At 44.5% G+C, this 16,757-nt stretch overlaps 3 protein-coding genes across 3 annotated transcripts; 2 read left to right on the top strand and 1 right to left on the bottom strand.

Moving 5' to 3' along the window:
- The first annotated feature begins 2,542 nt into the window (after positions 1 to 2,542).
- RPS27A (ribosomal protein S27a) lies at positions 2,543 to 4,287 on the top strand. The gene is made up of 6 exons (XM_080342760.1): positions 2,543 to 2,591; positions 2,678 to 2,739; positions 2,875 to 2,929; positions 3,040 to 3,125; positions 3,667 to 3,798; positions 4,105 to 4,287. The coding sequence occupies exons 2-6, from the start codon at positions 2,692 to 2,694 to the stop codon at positions 4,252 to 4,254; spliced, it is 471 nt and encodes a 156-aa protein (XP_080198886.1). The 5' UTR covers positions 2,543 to 2,591; positions 2,678 to 2,691; the 3' UTR covers positions 4,255 to 4,287.
- Positions 4,288 to 4,382: 95 nt separating this feature from the next.
- MTIF2 (mitochondrial translational initiation factor 2) lies at positions 4,383 to 14,322 on the bottom strand. Its single transcript, XM_080342759.1, has 14 exons — positions 14,116 to 14,322; positions 12,616 to 12,847; positions 12,000 to 12,105; positions 11,162 to 11,333; positions 10,644 to 10,804; positions 10,042 to 10,218; positions 9,774 to 9,913; positions 9,161 to 9,285; positions 8,206 to 8,410; positions 7,583 to 7,835; positions 6,731 to 6,871; positions 5,750 to 5,914; positions 5,418 to 5,558; positions 4,383 to 5,090 (listed from the first exon to the last, which is right to left on the bottom strand). The coding sequence occupies exons 1-14, from the start codon at positions 14,169 to 14,171 to the stop codon at positions 4,921 to 4,923; spliced, it is 2,244 nt and encodes a 747-aa protein (XP_080198885.1). The 5' UTR covers positions 14,172 to 14,322; the 3' UTR covers positions 4,383 to 4,920.
- A 620-nt stretch (positions 14,323 to 14,942) lies between these two features.
- LOC308039219 (prolyl-tRNA synthetase associated domain-containing protein 1-like) lies at positions 14,943 to 16,107 on the top strand. The gene is made up of 2 exons (XM_080342346.1): positions 14,943 to 15,047; positions 15,469 to 16,107. The coding sequence occupies exons 1-2, from the start codon at positions 14,961 to 14,963 to the stop codon at positions 15,904 to 15,906; spliced, it is 525 nt and encodes a 174-aa protein (XP_080198472.1). The 5' UTR covers positions 14,943 to 14,960; the 3' UTR covers positions 15,907 to 16,107.
- The last annotated feature ends 650 nt before the right edge of the window (positions 16,108 to 16,757 follow it).

The raw sequence follows: 16,757 nt of genomic DNA, 5'->3' as shown, positions 1-16,757 counted from the left end.
ACCCCTTCTTGCACCAGGATTATATCAACTGCCCTTTGACTTGCAAAAATGCTACAAATTCCTTCTCAGCATAGCATGTGGAGTACAGAAAATGCTGCATCAGATAAAAAATTCCAACCTAGGAAAAGAGTGATCAGCTAAGACAACCATAAAAGCGTATCCCTAATAAAACTTGCATAAATTGCAAGCTCTTCAGAGCAGTAATAATTCACAAGCATTTGGAAAGACACTCCTAAGTGGCAGTCATTACTAGAAAAAAATATTTAACACTAACTTACTCCAGAAAGTATCTCTACATGTACATATTTAAGTTAAGGGCTATTTTTACAGAACATATTATTCTACATGTTGAAAACCAAACTTGCATACCTTTCCCTGTTCCTCACCCACACAACACTTAGAATATCTGCAGACTTATAATAATTCTTCTCTTTTAAATAAAGTTATCTTGTGAATCCTAACTCTGCCGATTTATCCACATAATACATATGGCCCTTTAAAAAGTGCCAAAATGAATTAAAACTGACATAAACCAGCAGTAGTTATACCTCGCTTAATTATGGAGATATCTGTTATTTGGGAACATGGAGCACAGTGATAACAGCAAATGACATGTAGGTTCCTTCCTGTTTATATTGGTGTAGGCTGAGAGCTAAAAAGAGACTGATTCTAAACCTGTGCACTATCTCCCTCCAGCACTATGCTCAAGGGCAGTATGGATGGAAAGTATATACACACCATTACCGTACTGTTCCAGAGTACAATATGCCAATTTTCTTCTACACTAACAATACCTTTCCAGCTCAACAAAACACAAACATGCACACATTCTCTCACAGATATATTAAAAGGGACAAATATCTGACATTGATAGTAAAACAATTCTCAGCACTGTTTCTGCACGCTTAGTGTTTACCAGAGTTCCTACAAAGAGCTATTGTTATTATAGGAGGCTTCAGCGCTTGACTGCTCTGAGAGCTCCCTCTGCTGTTACAAGGAAAAGCTACCAGAAAACACGCTCCATTAACTTGGCAGCTTCTTAAAGTGGCCAATCGGTGAGAATCCACAGGATTTTCTGAGACACCTTTTCATGCTTCTTTTCTGCACAAGCAACTGGTATCTTATTCCAGTTTTCCAAAGTACCGACGGTCTCATTTAGAATAACCTGTTCCCACGCATCTAAATAAAAACCCACATTTTTCAGTAACCCTTATTCCTATCCACCTGGAAAACGAAGAATATTTATTCTTGGCATCTCCCATTTCAGCCGGTGTCTGAAACAGGCAGACACAATCGGGCAGGCAGAGTCTTTTGGGAGGTTCAGCAATAACCTTCCAGCTGAACTGAAGAGCTGTTAACGCTAATGTAGGGCAGATAGGATATATGTAATGAGTCTTTGATTTTGTAGACTTTCTCCTGTTTTAGGACAGCTTTATAATGCGTTATCATTTCAAAACTGCCATAAAGGTAAGCATGAACCCCACTGTAACTTCTGGTAGTATGAATTCATTGTAGTGGCTTCTATTTGACCGCAGTGTACACAGGGCACAAAAATCTACTGAAAATCTACCAACCCTTGACTCCTGTAACTGCACCAACAAGCTTATACCCTTTTCCCCCAGAAGACAAAGCAGCAGCAAAACACTTTTTATTTAATTATTGCTCCTTTACCCCAAAAATATTTGTTACTTTGTAAAATGTATTACTGTATATAATGTAACACTTCTCAGATGGTCATTACTCGGCACAATCCACTTTCTCAGTCTCTGTCAACACATATGTCTGTGTGCTTCATAATCTCCTGTCAAAAGGGTCAGGAGGGAGGACAGGGTGTTCCTCTGCTCCCATGGGATGATTTAGCACAACGACCTACCACCTTACACAAAGTCAAATCTCTTTTCTCCTTTGATCAACAACTGCATCAGATGAAACCCAACAAGAGTCAGCATTGTTAAAACAGCATCAGCAAGTCTTCGTTCTGTTTTAACCCTTCCCATATCAAATTCATAAGCATAAAACCACCTAACAAGTGATTTCCAAATTAATGTGATTCTCAGTGCCCCTCTATTTCTACCTCACCCGAGGCTTTTCTAATTCTAACAAACCCCAGGTAAATTTGGCCTTGATGTAGGGAACGTGCAGGCAGCAGCAGGATGTTTGTGAACTGTCTCCACAGGGCCGGGCTGAGGCGAAGGCACCGATTTGGGGGATTTAACGCTGCAGCGCAGACCTGCGCAGACACACCTACTTAAATAAAACACCATCCCTAAACCCACACCCACCGCAATGACGAGTTTGTGAGGTAAAACCCTTTTCTGGGAGGGAACGGCGGCCGCGCAGCCGCCGTGAGGCGCGGAGGAGCCCGCCCAGCCGGAGCCGCGGTGCACTGTGGGAGCCGCACTCCCCGGCCACGCCCACTTCCGCCGCGGCGGGACTACAGCTCCCGGCAGGCCCCGTGGCGAGCGGCGGCTGCGGGGATGCCGGGAGCCGTAGTCCCGCCGCGCCCCGCCCCTCCTGCGGCGCGGCTGGAAACCCCGTGCGGGCCGGCGCGCCGCTCTTTCCGAGAGCCGCCATTCCGCGGGCAGGGCGCGGTGAGTCGGCGCTCCGCGGCCGCGTCCCCCCGCTCCCTCCCTCCCTCCATCCATCCCCCGCCGCCCTCACCGCCTGTCCCCCGCAGGTGCCGGCTTCGCCATGCAGATCTTCGTGAAGACCCTCACGGGGAAAACCATCACCCTCGAGGTGAGCCCTGCGGCGCTGCTGCTCTTGCGGTGCCCCGGCCGGGCCCGGCTGCCCGGAGCTCCTCGTGGTTCTGCTTCCCTGGGCTAATTAGAAGGCAACAGTAGGTTTTGATTCCTTGGTTTTCTTTTGCAATAGGTTGAGCCTTCTGATACTATAGAAAATGTAAAGGCGAAGATCCAGGATAAGGAAGGTAAGCTGGAAATGCACTTTCTTGGATTGATGGTGTTGCCTGCAGGATCTGTTATTATAGAATGCCGTAGATCACGCTCCTCATTTAGTCTCGGTTTATGCCACCATCAGGCATTCCTCCTGATCAGCAGCGACTGATTTTTGCCGGGAAGCAGCTGGAAGATGGACGCACGCTGTCTGACTACAACATCCAAAAAGTGAGTCGGGGCAGCAAGGCTGTGCTGTTGGATCTAAGAAATGCTCAAATGGATCCAACCAACTCGGTTGGTTTGGGGTTGGGTAGAACTTTTGGTGGCGGAGTTAGTGATGCTGGGACTAGAACTGTTTCTTAACAGCTTCTGTTAGCTGTGGGGAGCTGCTTTGGGGGGGTCATGTGGAAAATCCTGCTCGCTTCTGCCAGACTAACCTCCCAGCAAGTGCCATGAGAAACAGGGAGCAACAAATAGCTGTCAGTCTGGCTTAGTTGTATCACAAAACTATTCTGCAGTTAAAACTGGAATACAGTTACAACAGGATTTTACAGTAATTAAACGCTCTGGAGTTTGGGATGCAGCAATGCACAGCTTGCTGGAGCCTGTTTATTTGCAGAGTTAAAAGCAAAAATAAATCCCTTTAGAGCTTTCCTAGTTGTCTGGAGCCTGAGATCTGCTTTCTGTAGATTAAAAAAAAGAGCCTGCTTAAATGCTGTTCACCTTTTGAGGAAGCATTTTGAGTGTGTTTCATGTGTTTGACAAATAGGAATCAACTCTTCACCTTGTGCTGAGGCTTCGTGGTGGTGCCAAGAAAAGAAAGAAGAAGTCTTACACTACTCCCAAGAAGAACAAGCATAAGAGAAAGAAGGTTAAGCTTGCAGTGCTTAAGTACTACAAGGTATGTAGAAAAAATTGTAAGGGGAGCTTGGTAAAAGTGTTGTTCTCATTAGGAAGGGACTTGTTATCAAATACGAAGCTTTTAATGAGTTTGCATGTACCCTGGCTTATTTACGGTCCTATTTTTAAACACTCCTCGTTTTAAATAGAAGAGAAACCAACTTGCATTTGGGCATTTCTGAACTTTGCCTCAGGAAGGTTGATGTGCTATCACAAAAGCTACTTTGCCAATAATAATACTCAGAATTATGACGGGTGCCAAAAGGTGGCTGGTATATAAGAGCTGTTGCCTCTCTGTCCTGGGCAGGTGGATGAGAACGGCAAGATCAGCCGTCTGCGCCGGGAGTGCCCGTCGGAGGAGTGCGGAGCGGGAGTCTTCATGGCCAGCCACTTCGACAGACACTACTGCGGCAAGTGCTGTCTGACGTACTGCTTCAACAAACCCGAAGACAAGTAAATGTACTAGACAATAAAAATCTGAACTCCTGTACGGTTTGAGGATTTATTTTTGCTTCCTGTGACTGTGTTTCCTCTCTGGTGATAGGCGGGAAAAATCTGTGTAACTTTGGATGCTGACTGCTAACTAGGGAGAAATAGTGCAGAACTGAAGCAGCAGCTTCTTTTAAAGAGTGCCTTTGGTTAGTTAAATCTTCAAAGGCGATAATGGGTAGCAATGGCAGAGGAAAAAAAGTGGTCTCTTTTAAACATGAGAGGAGTAGACAGTAAAATAGCTCTAATCTGGAGAAACAGGAGATTTAGAGGTACAAAGTTGTACAAGAGAAAAGGGGAGTAGAGTCCTGCTAACAAAATGCAGGCTCCAGACTGAAAACATGTATTGCAGCATTGAGGGAGAAAGATGGCTCAGCTAGTTTGGAACCAGAGATAGTCCTCAGAAATATTTATACTCTGAGGGTTTTAGACACTTGCAATTGATTGTTGTAGTTTATCCCATGGTCCAATGAGGGAACAAGGTTGCTTGACAAGATTTAAAAGCAGAACATGTCAGACAAACACCAGATCTAAAGAGGCTGATGTGCATCTCCCAAAGTTCGTTTAATGTTAAGAGTTGAAGGTCATCCAGGAATAATACATGTCCTTCAGTGCTGATGGCTTCAGGTGTATTTCAAAATCCTGGATCCCAGGAAGTTGTCTGTTGAACTTCTTTTTCTTCATAACAGATAATTTCATCTCCAATATTGAATTCTATATTCTTGTCCAAACTCAATCCACAATCCATACCCGTTTTTATTACCTGGACATCATCTTTATGATGCTTCAGTGATGATAAATATCCTACAAAAATAAAGTGCATCAAAGGAAGAACCCACTAACATCAGAGCACAGAAATGTTCAGGTTTGCACTTCTTACAGAATTAATGTTTGAACTTATAGCTACAAAATGAAAGCAAGAAAATATAGGGATTGTGAGCACTTGCAGCTGACAACCCAGACATTGGTCCTTTTCAGAAAAAGGTCTGGATAACAGCACAGTGACATTTTGCAACTTTTCTCTAGTTGGAGCAGCTCCATCCTAAATAGCAAATGGGCTTGTCCTATGATCAGATGCATATGTTGTGTTTAATACAGAACACAAATACATGTTTTGCGGCAGTTACTTACCTTTCCAAATAACATCCCCATTACGGATTAACTTAAACTTCATTTTTTTGTCTAGTAGCCCCTTCTGTACTCTGCATCCAGCCACTGGAATTTTGGTTTTTCCTACTGTTACAGAGAAGATGTCGAGAACAGACGCTTCCCCTAAAAGAAAGAAGTAAAGTCGTATGAAATACATGAGAACAACAAACTGGCAAAAAGTCCAAGCTATACTCTTCCATTTAACAACCTTTATAATAAAAGAATCAAATATTTGATAAAACAGGAATGCTTTATTGTAGAATAAACTTCGGGTCGCACTGCAAGCAAAAAATGAACAGTAAATGACAACTCACCTATTGTATTTTCCGCCACAGCTGGAGGTAGTTTGCTGTTTAGCTCCTCTTTCAAGTCTTCAATAAGTTTGTAGATGACATTGTGCAGTTTAATTTTTATTCCCTTTTTAGCAGCCAGCCGTTTGATACTTTCATTGGCCTTCACGCTGAATCCAAATACAACACCTAGTAAATAAAACAATCGGGAACTTATGACTACAAGAGGTCACTCTTTAAACAGCAAGTGAAAGCAGCTGCTGTGCAATATTCTATAATGTTGAACTTGCAGCACAGGTTGGAATTGGGTCAGCAAAACAAGAAACAGGATTTTACCACCGCTTCCCCTTTAAGGGGAGACCATTTGATTCTCCCACTATTGCACATCGACTGCTACTAACCTTGTATCATAACAAAGGGCTCAAAAAAGCCCTCGGAGAAAATTCCCTGATGACAGAATGAGGTATCTGAGCAGATACGCTTACACGCAGCTCACCAGAGCTTACGTAAAGAGACAAGGACCTCCCATTTGGGGGCTGGAAAAACAGCTTGGTTGTCCAAATTAAGCTGGAAGTGAACTCCAAATCATTCTCATCCAGCTGTGGACTATGGCAGGTCCAATGACCCCACGTCCTCTACAGCAGGGAAGGGTTATGGGGTACAAACGGGAGCAAGTACTGACACAGTCTGTCCAATTACCTCCCTGAGCACAAGGAAATCCTTTTGCAACCTGGTTTTCGAGGTTTGCCCTTTTTGAGCAAACCACAAAGCAACCTGAGTGAAGAGTCAGAGTTTAACCTTAACAATTCAAGTGGCCAGCCCATTCTCAGGAGATTTCTGGCCTTCCCCACCTGCACTACTGTTTGATGTTAAAGGAAACATTTTAAGAAACACGCAAGTTTACCTTATTGATGCTGCTATCAGTGAGAAAACAACCAAAATGAGACCTACCCATTTCCACAGAGTTTGTACTAACTGTGAATTGATTTTTAAGCACATGCTCACCATTAAATGTTTCAGCAAGACCAATGTCAGTTTCACTGATATCTCCCATCCCAAAATGAATGATATCCAATTTACATTCATCGTCAGCGTCGTAGCTGTCCAGAATGTTCAGAATAGCTTCAACAGATCCGTCCACATCACCTGCGTGTACAAATTACTGCTGACTTTGTATGCAAAGAATCGCTCAAGTAGAACTAAGGGAATGACAACTCCATGCTACACTACGTAAAGTCTTTTGACATCTATCGTTCCTACTGTATTTTCAGTAGTATGTTAAAACGCATCTAACAAGTCTATTAATTCAAAAAATGAACTGAATAAATACAATACGACCAGAGGCTCCACATCTGTTGTCAATTTCAGATCAAGTTTGCAGAGTTTTTCAGCTACTACCGTCACTGCTTATATATCGTAAAATCATAGAATTGTTTTGGTTGGAAAAGCCTTTAAGATCACTGAGGTCAAACCAAGTTCCTCCTGTTCCACTTTAACTAATACAGAATTGTTCTTGGCCTGCATTTTGCTGATGCACTACTGCTGCTCACAGAGCTTGTATTGCTGTTGTGGGTTTTTAAAAATATATATATTTTTAAAAATATATATATTTATATATAGGCACTTGTGTGGATTTTCCTCAGGAGTTCCTGGGTGAGGGGTTGTGCTCATCAGCGTTGTGTTGCTCTGGCCCTGCTGGGAGCACACACACCCTTCTGACCACTGCAGAACTTCAACAATCTGTTCAGTTTTAAACTGATCAAACTTGTGGCAACAGAAATTTTGTTAATAGTTTAGAGTGATGCTCCAGACTGAGCATTTGAAAACAACGGAGCAGTAAACAGAACAGGTCAGCACCTTTAACAATTACCGATAGCACATTTTTGTCCATCTCCGTTCTCTCTTTAGGCTTTAAGAACATGAGATGCTTATTCTCCTTGTACAGCACCGCCTTCCTCTGTCTCCAGGTCAGATGCGCCAGCTTCTGTTGCTTCTTCTCATATTCCATCCTGTGTTCCTTTTGCTTTGCTTCAATAACTTCCACGTCCTTTTTCACCTTCTCCTGTTGTTCCACATAGGTTCTCCAGGCCACAACTTCCTGTGCCCTTTGCTGTGCAGAAGACAGAAACGTTACCTTTCAGAGCACCGCATCGGAAAACTCCACATTCATGCAATTTCATCCTTTTGCACCTTCTCTATGGGCTCACTCATTTTCTTTCACATTTAACAACAGATTTGGCTGCAAGGATGGCAGAGAACGAGCACAATAGCACAAAGGCAGGGCGACCCTGAGAAACAAAAGCATGAACCGAAGGCGACTCATCTTTTACTCCAGAGGCAGCCTGCTTGCCTCCTGTGACTGCAAAACAGGTTAATCAGGATGCATGGAGATGATGAGGGCTATTACTTATTTTTCACTCAGCTCCTTCCCATCCACCTTCCTAGAGTGTAAGTTTTCCATTGAACAGCTCTTTCTGTACCTCGGATTCTACTTCGAGCATTTCATCTCCAGCCGAAGGAACTTCCTTCCAGCCCATGATTTCCACGGGGATGCCTGGAGAAGCTGCATCTACAGCTTTGCCATTCTCATCAAACATGAAACGCACTTTTGCCCAGGTCTTCCCTGCAACCAGAACACAGCCTTTCCTCAGAGTTCCCCTCTGGATGATGGCTGTGGTAACTGGACTAGCGAAGAGCAGAGGGGAAGAATAACAGACAAAATTAAAGGGACTCTTCTCCCTGTTTTCATGGTTAGCGTAGGTAAGCACACACGAAACAGAACGTACTTGTGACTAATTGCAGACAGAATATTCCTGTGACACATTTTATTAGAGCACTAATAAAAATTTGAAGTCACTTGCAAAAAGTCCAAAACCTGTACTGTACTCTCTTAAATTCTACAGATCAATATAAAACTCAACATTAGTGAAATCAGCAACAGACTGATTTTACACGTTAAATGACCCCCCAACCCAAAGCCCAACAACATTCTAGAATTCTGTTCATTTTTGAAGAGGGCAAAACACACCTTGTTTACAGAGAAACTGCAAAAGCACTATGAAATTTAAAAGACTAAGATGCTATGTCACACTCAATTTATATTTATTATATTATGACTGTTAACTTCATCATTCCTACTTTTTAATGACATTTTCAAAAATACGTCTATTCTAGCATTTTAAACTATTTCCTGTGCTTACAGGATTTTATTTCAGGGACGATTAATTCCGCCCCATCAGTTCATAATTTCTTTTTCTGGCTCTCATGTTGTAGAATAACATTTCAATGCTTTAGTTACAAACGCTGAAAAGAAACTGTTACAGTTTTATCTACCAACTAAAGTTCAAAGTTAAACATGAGCATTGAGGTACAAACCAGTGAACAGTATCTCTGCATTGTTACAAATGGCTTAATTAAAGGCAGTGGATTACTTACCCTTTCCCTTTGTCTTTGCGAGACTCAATCACCGTCCCCTCTACCAGGCCTGTGGGATCTGCCTTCAGCTCCAACATCTCCGCTAAAGCAACAGTTGCTTCTGCTAAAACCATCAGGTTTTCACCCTGGATAAAACCATACACAAAAATATTATCTAGAATAAAGGAAGTGCCCAAATAAAGTAAGATCAGAAATTGAAATCTCAGTGTCAAATTTCCCCGTTTAATTCAGAACGTCTAACAATGCAATACAGTTCAACAGCACAGATCCCTTTGCCGTCAAGGCAAGATGGCACTCAGGCGATGAACTATTAGGATTGCTGCACAGCTGGTCCAGAATGCACAGAACATTAGGAAGGACAATTTCCTCGCTTCTCTGTTCACAGCATCGGGTTAAGGATGCAGAAAAAGACCGTGCAATATTCTGTTACAAGTATATTAGAAATGCAAATTAAAAAAACAACCCAAAACAAAAATGCCACCTAAACAGCCAAACTGAAATTTGATGACACCTACCACCAAGACATCAAAGAGACAAAACTGTTTCTTTCTTTTTTTCTGTACGTACATACTAGACACCCAAGAATAGCATCTTTTTTCCACCAAAACTTTACCTTGAGTGCAGAAATATTTACAGCTTGAACATCTCCTCCAAACTCCTCACAGACCACGTCGTGAGCCAGCAGCTCCTTCTTCACTCTTTCAGGATCAGCTTCAGGTTTGTCGCATTTATTAATGGCGAGGATAATGGGAACTAAAAAGAGAACAAACTCTGATTACCAGCTTCACCAAAACTTGCCGCTGCTAGTGCAACTGCAGTCAAAGGTGAGATGAGGCTATGGCCACCTGCGTACTGGGCAACTCACGAGTTAAACACCATACCTCCTGCATTTTTAGCATGTTGAATGGATTCTATAGTTTGTTCCATTACTCCATCTTCTGCCGCTACAACCAGTATGACGATGTCAGTGACGTGGGTTCCTCTCGCTCGCATGGCCGAGAAAGCTGCATGTCCAGGAGTATCAAGAAAAGTTATCTTTTCCCCAGAAGGCAAATGCACTGTGAACAAACATACATGGTGCATTTTAAAATCACCATTTCACATAGCTTCATTTGACCTATTGGACATCAAGCACCCTCCTTTGAGAACTTCTTCAACAGTAACGACACATTCTAGGCAGACAGATCACTGCTGGCATGGAGGTCAAAGGTGCTTTTAGCTCCTTAGGAAAGAAAAAGTGTTCGGGGATCTTTCATAATCCAAAATAATCTAAATATAATTCAAACTGTGCAGACAATCCACTTCAAAGTTCCACCCCCAGAGTTTTGACGTTTATCACAAGTTATGATTTCCTTTTCCACTCTTTACATATAAACTGTTTATGTTGCAACACTTTTCCCCAACGCACTGGCAGGAAGTCAGCCCCTTATGCAGAACAGAGAGTAAACTGCTTTACACACAAGCACGTACACTTGAATCATACCAAGAAAAGCACCGATGTGTTGCGTAATGCCTCCTGCTTCCATTGATGCCACCTGAGTTTTCCGCAGACTGTCAAGTAAGGTTGTTTTCCCATGATCAACGTGGCCCAAGATGGTAACGACCGGGGGCCGCGGCGTTAGTGCTGCTGGGTCTGCGGGAGGCCTACAATGAAACACAAAAGTGGTTTAGAAATACCAAAAGAGTTCGCTGAGCAACATTTGTGCTCTTCATACTCAGTCTTACTGCTGCATCAACTGACAAATTGAGCACAACACAGAAGAACTGGCTTGTCTTCAGAAAAAGGCACAGAAAAACCGCACCTAAACCAAATCAAAGCCGAGTATCAGCTTTATGGCCAAAGAAATCTAAAGAGTAAACTTCACCTTCTAAATACAATCAGATTGTGACTCTATCAGGTATTATTAACATACCATCAGAACAAAGAAAACACAGTATCTGAAAGACTCTTGCAGAAAGAAATAGGATAAAAAAAGCCAGAAAGCGCAGTTCACAGCTCACCTTCTCACAGCATCTGTGTTTTCTCTTTCTTTTTCCTCTTTCAGTTTTGCTGATTTATATTTCATTCCTGATTTTTTAACAATTAGCTTGATCTGGTCTTCATACAAGACAGAATCTGGTTCTAGTGAATCCAGGTCAACATCTGTGTACAGCAGTGCTTCATAAATATGATCTGTAGGAAACACATTTAACTATTACATCCCCAAAACATATGGGAGGAAAAAAACCCCACTCCATACTGTTTAAGACTTTTTCATTAACAGCTTATACTATTCTAATAAGTTTCATTGACACAGCATTTTTCCTTTAGTTAGATTAGATTTATCTAGAAGTTCCTGTTACACTACATACTTGCAGAGAACTCAACTCAGAAAGATGTGCTGAAAATGACTGCCTCATTAGGTACTACAATCTTATTTTTCACTCAGATTTTCCTAGCCTACTTTTCCATTAACCCTTACGAAGAAAACAACTGAAACTTGTCTAAACAGAAGAGCAAAGGGGTGATTGAAAGAAGGAAATCTGATCAATCTGTTCACATGCCACTATCTTTGGTAGCAGGAATACAGAACATACTGCAGTAGTCAAAAATCGTTACATGCTGACTTAAGTACCATTACAACCCTGTCTCAGAAATGAGACTTTTCTGCCTCTCTCCTCATTGCTGAGAGGGAAGTTTGCCAGAAAAAATACGCAGCTGGATAAAAAGAGACTTGTATTATACAGGTGTGGAATTATTTCAACTGTCACTAGTCAAATCATGCTAATTTTAACTGTTGCAATGCAGATTTTAGCTGTCACGTTTCACTCAGTCCCAAACAACAGAGCAGGCTCTCACCTACGTCTTTACCCATAGCCTGTGCCAGCTCCTCAATAGTCATCTTCTGCCTTATCTCCACCTCACCTCGGGTCACTAGGATCTTCTTTTTCTTCTTTTTTGCCTCCTACATGGGATTAGACACATATATAGGAACACAGAGCTGTCATAAACCAAGAAACAATAAAAACAACATTAAAAAGACAATGGCCTCAGGCCATATGATGTAAACACATCTTTTTTTACTACAGTACTAATGAATTACAATAAATGAATGACTTAACACATCATACCAAATAAAATGTATAGCATACTACACTTCATCTTTCTTCATTCTTAATTTTCTGGAACAAGGTGGGGGGCAGAAATCAACAAAATGATTTTCTTGTTTGTTTGTAATGATTTCCTCCTACCTTTGCAAGACTCACGATGTTGCCAGTACAAGCAATTGAAGTCAATATTTGAGAGGGAGTTATAATACAGTCCTACATTAAGCACATTTTGTCTTATAAATTTATAGTAACTTCTCTATATTCATTAATAAAGCTCTTTTTTCTTGTAATTAAAATGCTCCAACTGAGCTTTTGTGCTTTGAAATTTCTCAGGAAAACAGAGCTGACGGGATTTTGTTAATTACCTCCTTTGTAGCTAGATGTCTGCATTGTGCTAAGGCAATGCTCATTAATTTGTCCTTCTGCCGGAGCTGCGGGTACAGAAGAGCGGAGCGCGGGGGATGTGCAGACGATGGCACAGGCTTCCATTGTGCTCTGGCCGCTTTCCTGTGGGAGAGCGTGCGCAGCTGCCCGCAAGCACCACGGCACTGCACCAGGTTTGCAAACTTCAGGATCAACCCTCGATTCATTTCCTCACTGAAAATAACAAAGGACACACTGAAGTCAGTCTCAAAGCTGGTACTACGGAGAGGAACACAAGGCACAAATGTTGTTTCAAACCAGGCTTTTTTAATGCTGAAAAAGCTGAATTATTTAGTAACTGTTCCAGTTTTCCCTAAAGTGCTTCATCTTTCTCTACGATCCCGTTGCAGACACACAGATCTACTAATATTGCCCCAGCTTACAAATCTTTCACCTATACCCATTAACCTTTACTATAAACTGCAAAAATCCCCATTTAGGTTCTACGACGCTATTAAAAACCAGCCATTTGCACTCCTCGTGTTTTACCCACAGTTTTCCAGGTGCAACCTACCTCCCCAAGCCACTCAAACAAATTTGCAAAACGCCGCTTACATGAGCATATCCTACTGCTCAACGACTGCACCACCGCAGCAACACGGACAGAGACGTCCTTTGAGGCTAAGCCTGGCTTAGTAACTAAGCCTTCCAAGATGCTTCTGCCAGATCATCCCACATCTTGTTTTAACCACCTTAACTTTGTTTCGAGTCACTTTGCTAACCAGCCTGTACAAGTCCCCGGTTTGAACTTCTCTCCTTGTTGGGAGTTGCGTGTTGTGTCCTTGTGCTCCACAATGCCATTCTCCACACTCTCTACATCTTTTCTCTCACTTGGCTTTATACGATCTTTCCAGCAGCCCCCAAGGAGTGAAACTCCTTCCATTCCTCTCAGAATGACGGCACAAACCCCTCGCTGGGGATTTGCTGTGGCCACAAACCCATCGCCCACCATTCCCAGAGGGTTCTCCTGGCACAAAACCATCCTGTGGACACACGTGTCATCAGCCAGAGCGGGACAAGGACCAGCACAGGGTCAGCTCCTCTCTGGGACCTTCCCACCCTGGGCTGGTCAGTTGTAGAAACCAGACAGGTGAGTCTCTGATCTTTAACTTCCCTGATCTGCCCCAGTGTCACTGTGGGCTGAGTCTATTAGGGAATGACTGCGGTGCCTTTAAAAACTCCCTTGTATCCCGACACCCGCACAACTCAGCAGACGACCAACCAACCAAAAACAACTTTTTTTTTTTTTTTTAATCCCTAATAAGAACTTTAAAGGGGCAGAACCGATATAACCGCGGAACGCTCCAGGAGCGGCCACAAGACCGAAAACTAACACAGTCAAGGCCAGACCGGACAAGCTCAGAGGGGAAACCCACCGGGCTACGCAAACCATCACCCCCGGGGGGCACCGACACCCGGCACCACCTCAGAAACCGCCTCACCCCGCGGCTGCGAGCGGGACCGCACCGCAACGAGACCTGCCCGCTGCGGCACCCATGTCCTTCCTCCGCTGGCCCCCGCCCCAGGACAGCGCTGCCCGACCCGCTACCGCCCCGGCGGCCCCGCTGAGGGAGCGCAATGGCGACCCGAACCCCCCGCCCCGGCGGCCCCGCTGAGGGAGCGCAATGGCGGCCCCGCTGAGGGGGCAACGGCCGCCCGCGCGCCCCCCGTTCCCGCCGTGCCTGAGGCCGCGCGAGCCGCTCTACCGCGCACGCGCGGGGGACGCACCGCGCCTGCGCAGTGTCGGGAGGCACTGGCCCCTCCCAGGGGCGGTGCAGGGGGCGGGGCCTCCCCTCAGGGAAGGCGGGAAATCCGGCGGTCCGTCCCGAGGCGGTTGATCCGCGTCCGAGCGGTTCGGGTTCTTTATTATAAACGCTTAAATCTGTTTTTTGTCCTGCCTGCCGGGAGACAGTCGCTGTTCTTAGTCATGTCTCCCACGCACCCCCCCATCTAAAGCTTTAAAGTGGCTGATTCTTTGAAGCGCTCTCTCCGGTTCGGCACCATCGCTTAGCAGAGCAGCGAAATCAAAACCTGCGCAGTGAGCAAAGTGCAGCGGTAATACGTTCAGCCGTTACATCCAGGTCTGAAGCTTGGGGGTTTATTTTTTATGAAAAAGTTTGATAAAAGCGTTCTGCTTCCAGCAGCCACCCCGCGCTCCCGCCGGCGCGCCACTGGCGGCTCCACCCCCGGGAGGGGCGGGGCTGAGCGGGTGACTCCACCCCGGAAGGGGCGGGGCGGGCGCGCCAGCGCGTCCCGGTGGAGCGGAGCGGAGCGGAGCGGGCGGGCGATGGCGGCGGCTCCGGAGCTGCGGGCGGCGCTGGGGCAGCGGCTGCGGGACTTGGGCATCGCCACCGTCACCGCCGAGCACCCCGAGGTACGGCCGCCTCCCCGCGGGCCTCGGCGCCCCAACTCCGCAGTTTCAGGAGCTGCGGCCCCCCCGCTTCTCCACCCTCAAGTCAGCAGCGTCTCGGATGCTTTCCAAACCTTTTCTGCCCTCCCCAGTTAAAAACACCCATCAGTCTGTCTGTGGCGGAGGTGCAGAATGAATGCTGCTCCAGCTGCCTTTTTGCCGTCTTTAAAGTGTGATATTCTCACTGTATTCGTGATACAGAAAGAATTCGGACCGTGCGCAGGAGCAATATGCCGCATTTTATTTGTGTTCTGTTAAAATGTCTTCATAAAAGGGTACAGCTTTTAGGCTGAGTGTAACAGTGTTTTCTAAGTCTTTAACAAAAGACACCTGCCTGTACGCAACTGATAAGGGGACACAGTCTGACACTGGTGATGTTTTCCAGGTGTTCACCGTTGAAGAAATGATGCCCCACGTCCAACACATGAAGGGAGGTCACAGCAAAAACCTCTTTCTCAAAGACAAAAAGAAGAAAGGGTTCTGGCTGGTGACCGTGCTGCACGACAGGCAAGTCAACCTGAACGAGCTGGCTAAAAAACTGGGGGTGGGGAGCGGGAACCTGCGCTTTGCGGAGGGAACGGCGCTGCAGGAGAAGCTGCGGGTGGGCCAGGGCTGCGCGACGCCCCTCGCCCTGTTCTGCGACCCGGGGGACGTCACGTTGGTGCTGGACGCGGCTCTTCTGGAGGGCGGCCACGAGAAGCTCTATTTCCACCCCATGACCAATTCTGCGACCATGGGCTTGAGCCCCGACGACTTCTTGAAGTTTGTGAGATCAACGGGCCACGATCCCATCATCATTCACTTTGATGAAGACGTCAAGTAGATTAAATTCACTTTCCTATTTTTTAAGAGAAAAAACCCCACAACCCAGGCTTACCCCTTTGTTTTTTCAATTGTGTAGGTTTATATTGTATCATCTGGTTTAAAAAAAATATATATATACCTTCTTCAGGTTATTAAACAATATTCTTAAAAAGATGTGTTTGCAATCTGCCACTAGGTAACCAGAAAAGGCATTATTTGAATAATGTTATCCTATTTATTAATAAAATGGATAAAAATGGGACTTTGTGCGGTACTGGCCTTGAAGGTTTAAATTTAATACCATTAAATAACAAATTAATGTGAAAGTTCTAAACTATTTGTCAATACCCACAGGAGAGATGTCTAAATGGTGCACCTGTGCTCATTCATCCTCCACTACACGTTGCTTTCCGCATTTTTACCTGGGAAAACGGGCAAGTTATTTCACAACGATCCTTCCCCACATTTTCCTTCATTTCTGATGGATTTGGCACCTTCACGACACAACAGTTTAAATTTTCCCATGTGCCTTTGAAAGACAAACCAACTCCATTCATCTCCAATGGGAAACAAGTGACCTAAAAACATGGAGCGTGTAGAAACCTATAGGAGGAGTCACTATAAAGGTGACCAGATACACGTGATTTTAGATTTGTTGTTAAGGAACATCAGATATTTGGGAATATTGGGTTGATTAGTGAACTATCTAGAGAGCTCCAGATGACAAATGCGTTACTAAAATACATTAAAATGAAGATAAATTAGTCTCCCCCTCAGCTGCCGCTCACTCTCCCTTCTTTCCAAGGTTTCATCTTTGTGGTGTCCCAAAATCCTTTTAAAAAAATAGAGTAAATTTGACTTGATTTTTGA

This window comes from Nesoenas mayeri (genome assembly GCF_963082525.1).
Source record: "Nesoenas mayeri genome assembly, chromosome: 3".
In the NCBI taxonomy this organism is placed as follows: domain Eukaryota; kingdom Metazoa; phylum Chordata; class Aves; order Columbiformes; family Columbidae; genus Nesoenas; species Nesoenas mayeri.
Note: the sequence above shows the minus strand (reverse complement) of the source record. Positions and strands in the feature narration are given on the sequence as shown.

Bases quoted from the DNA above. Each gene is read 5' to 3' on its own strand.
- LOC308039219 (XM_080342346.1), top strand. From the start codon at position 14,961: ATGGCGGCGGCTCCGGAGCTGCGGGCGGCGCTGGGGCAGCGGCTGCGG. The intron at 15,048-15,468 runs GTACGGCCGCCT...GATGTTTTCCAG, and splicing joins TCACCGCCGAGCACCCCGAG to GTGTTCACCGTTGAAGAAAT.
- RPS27A (XM_080342760.1), top strand. From the start codon at position 2,692: ATGCAGATCTTCGTGAAGACCCTCACGGGGAAAACCATCACCCTCGAG. The intron at 2,930-3,039 runs GTAAGCTGGAAA...TGCCACCATCAG, and splicing joins GAAGATCCAGGATAAGGAAG to GCATTCCTCCTGATCAGCAG. The intron at 3,126-3,666 runs GTGAGTCGGGGC...TTTGACAAATAG, and splicing joins CTGACTACAACATCCAAAAA to GAATCAACTCTTCACCTTGT.
- MTIF2 (XM_080342759.1), bottom strand. From the start codon at position 14,171: ATGGGTGCCGCAGCGGGCAGGTCTCGTTGCGGTGCGGTCCCGCTCGCA. The intron at 9,286-9,773 runs GTAAAGTTTTGG...GGTTTTATCCAG, and splicing joins TAAATATTTCTGCACTCAAG to GGTGAAAACCTGATGGTTTT. The intron at 5,559-5,749 runs GTGAGTTGTCAT...TCTTTCTTTTAG, and splicing joins TGTGGCGGAAAATACAATAG to GGGAAGCGTCTGTTCTCGAC.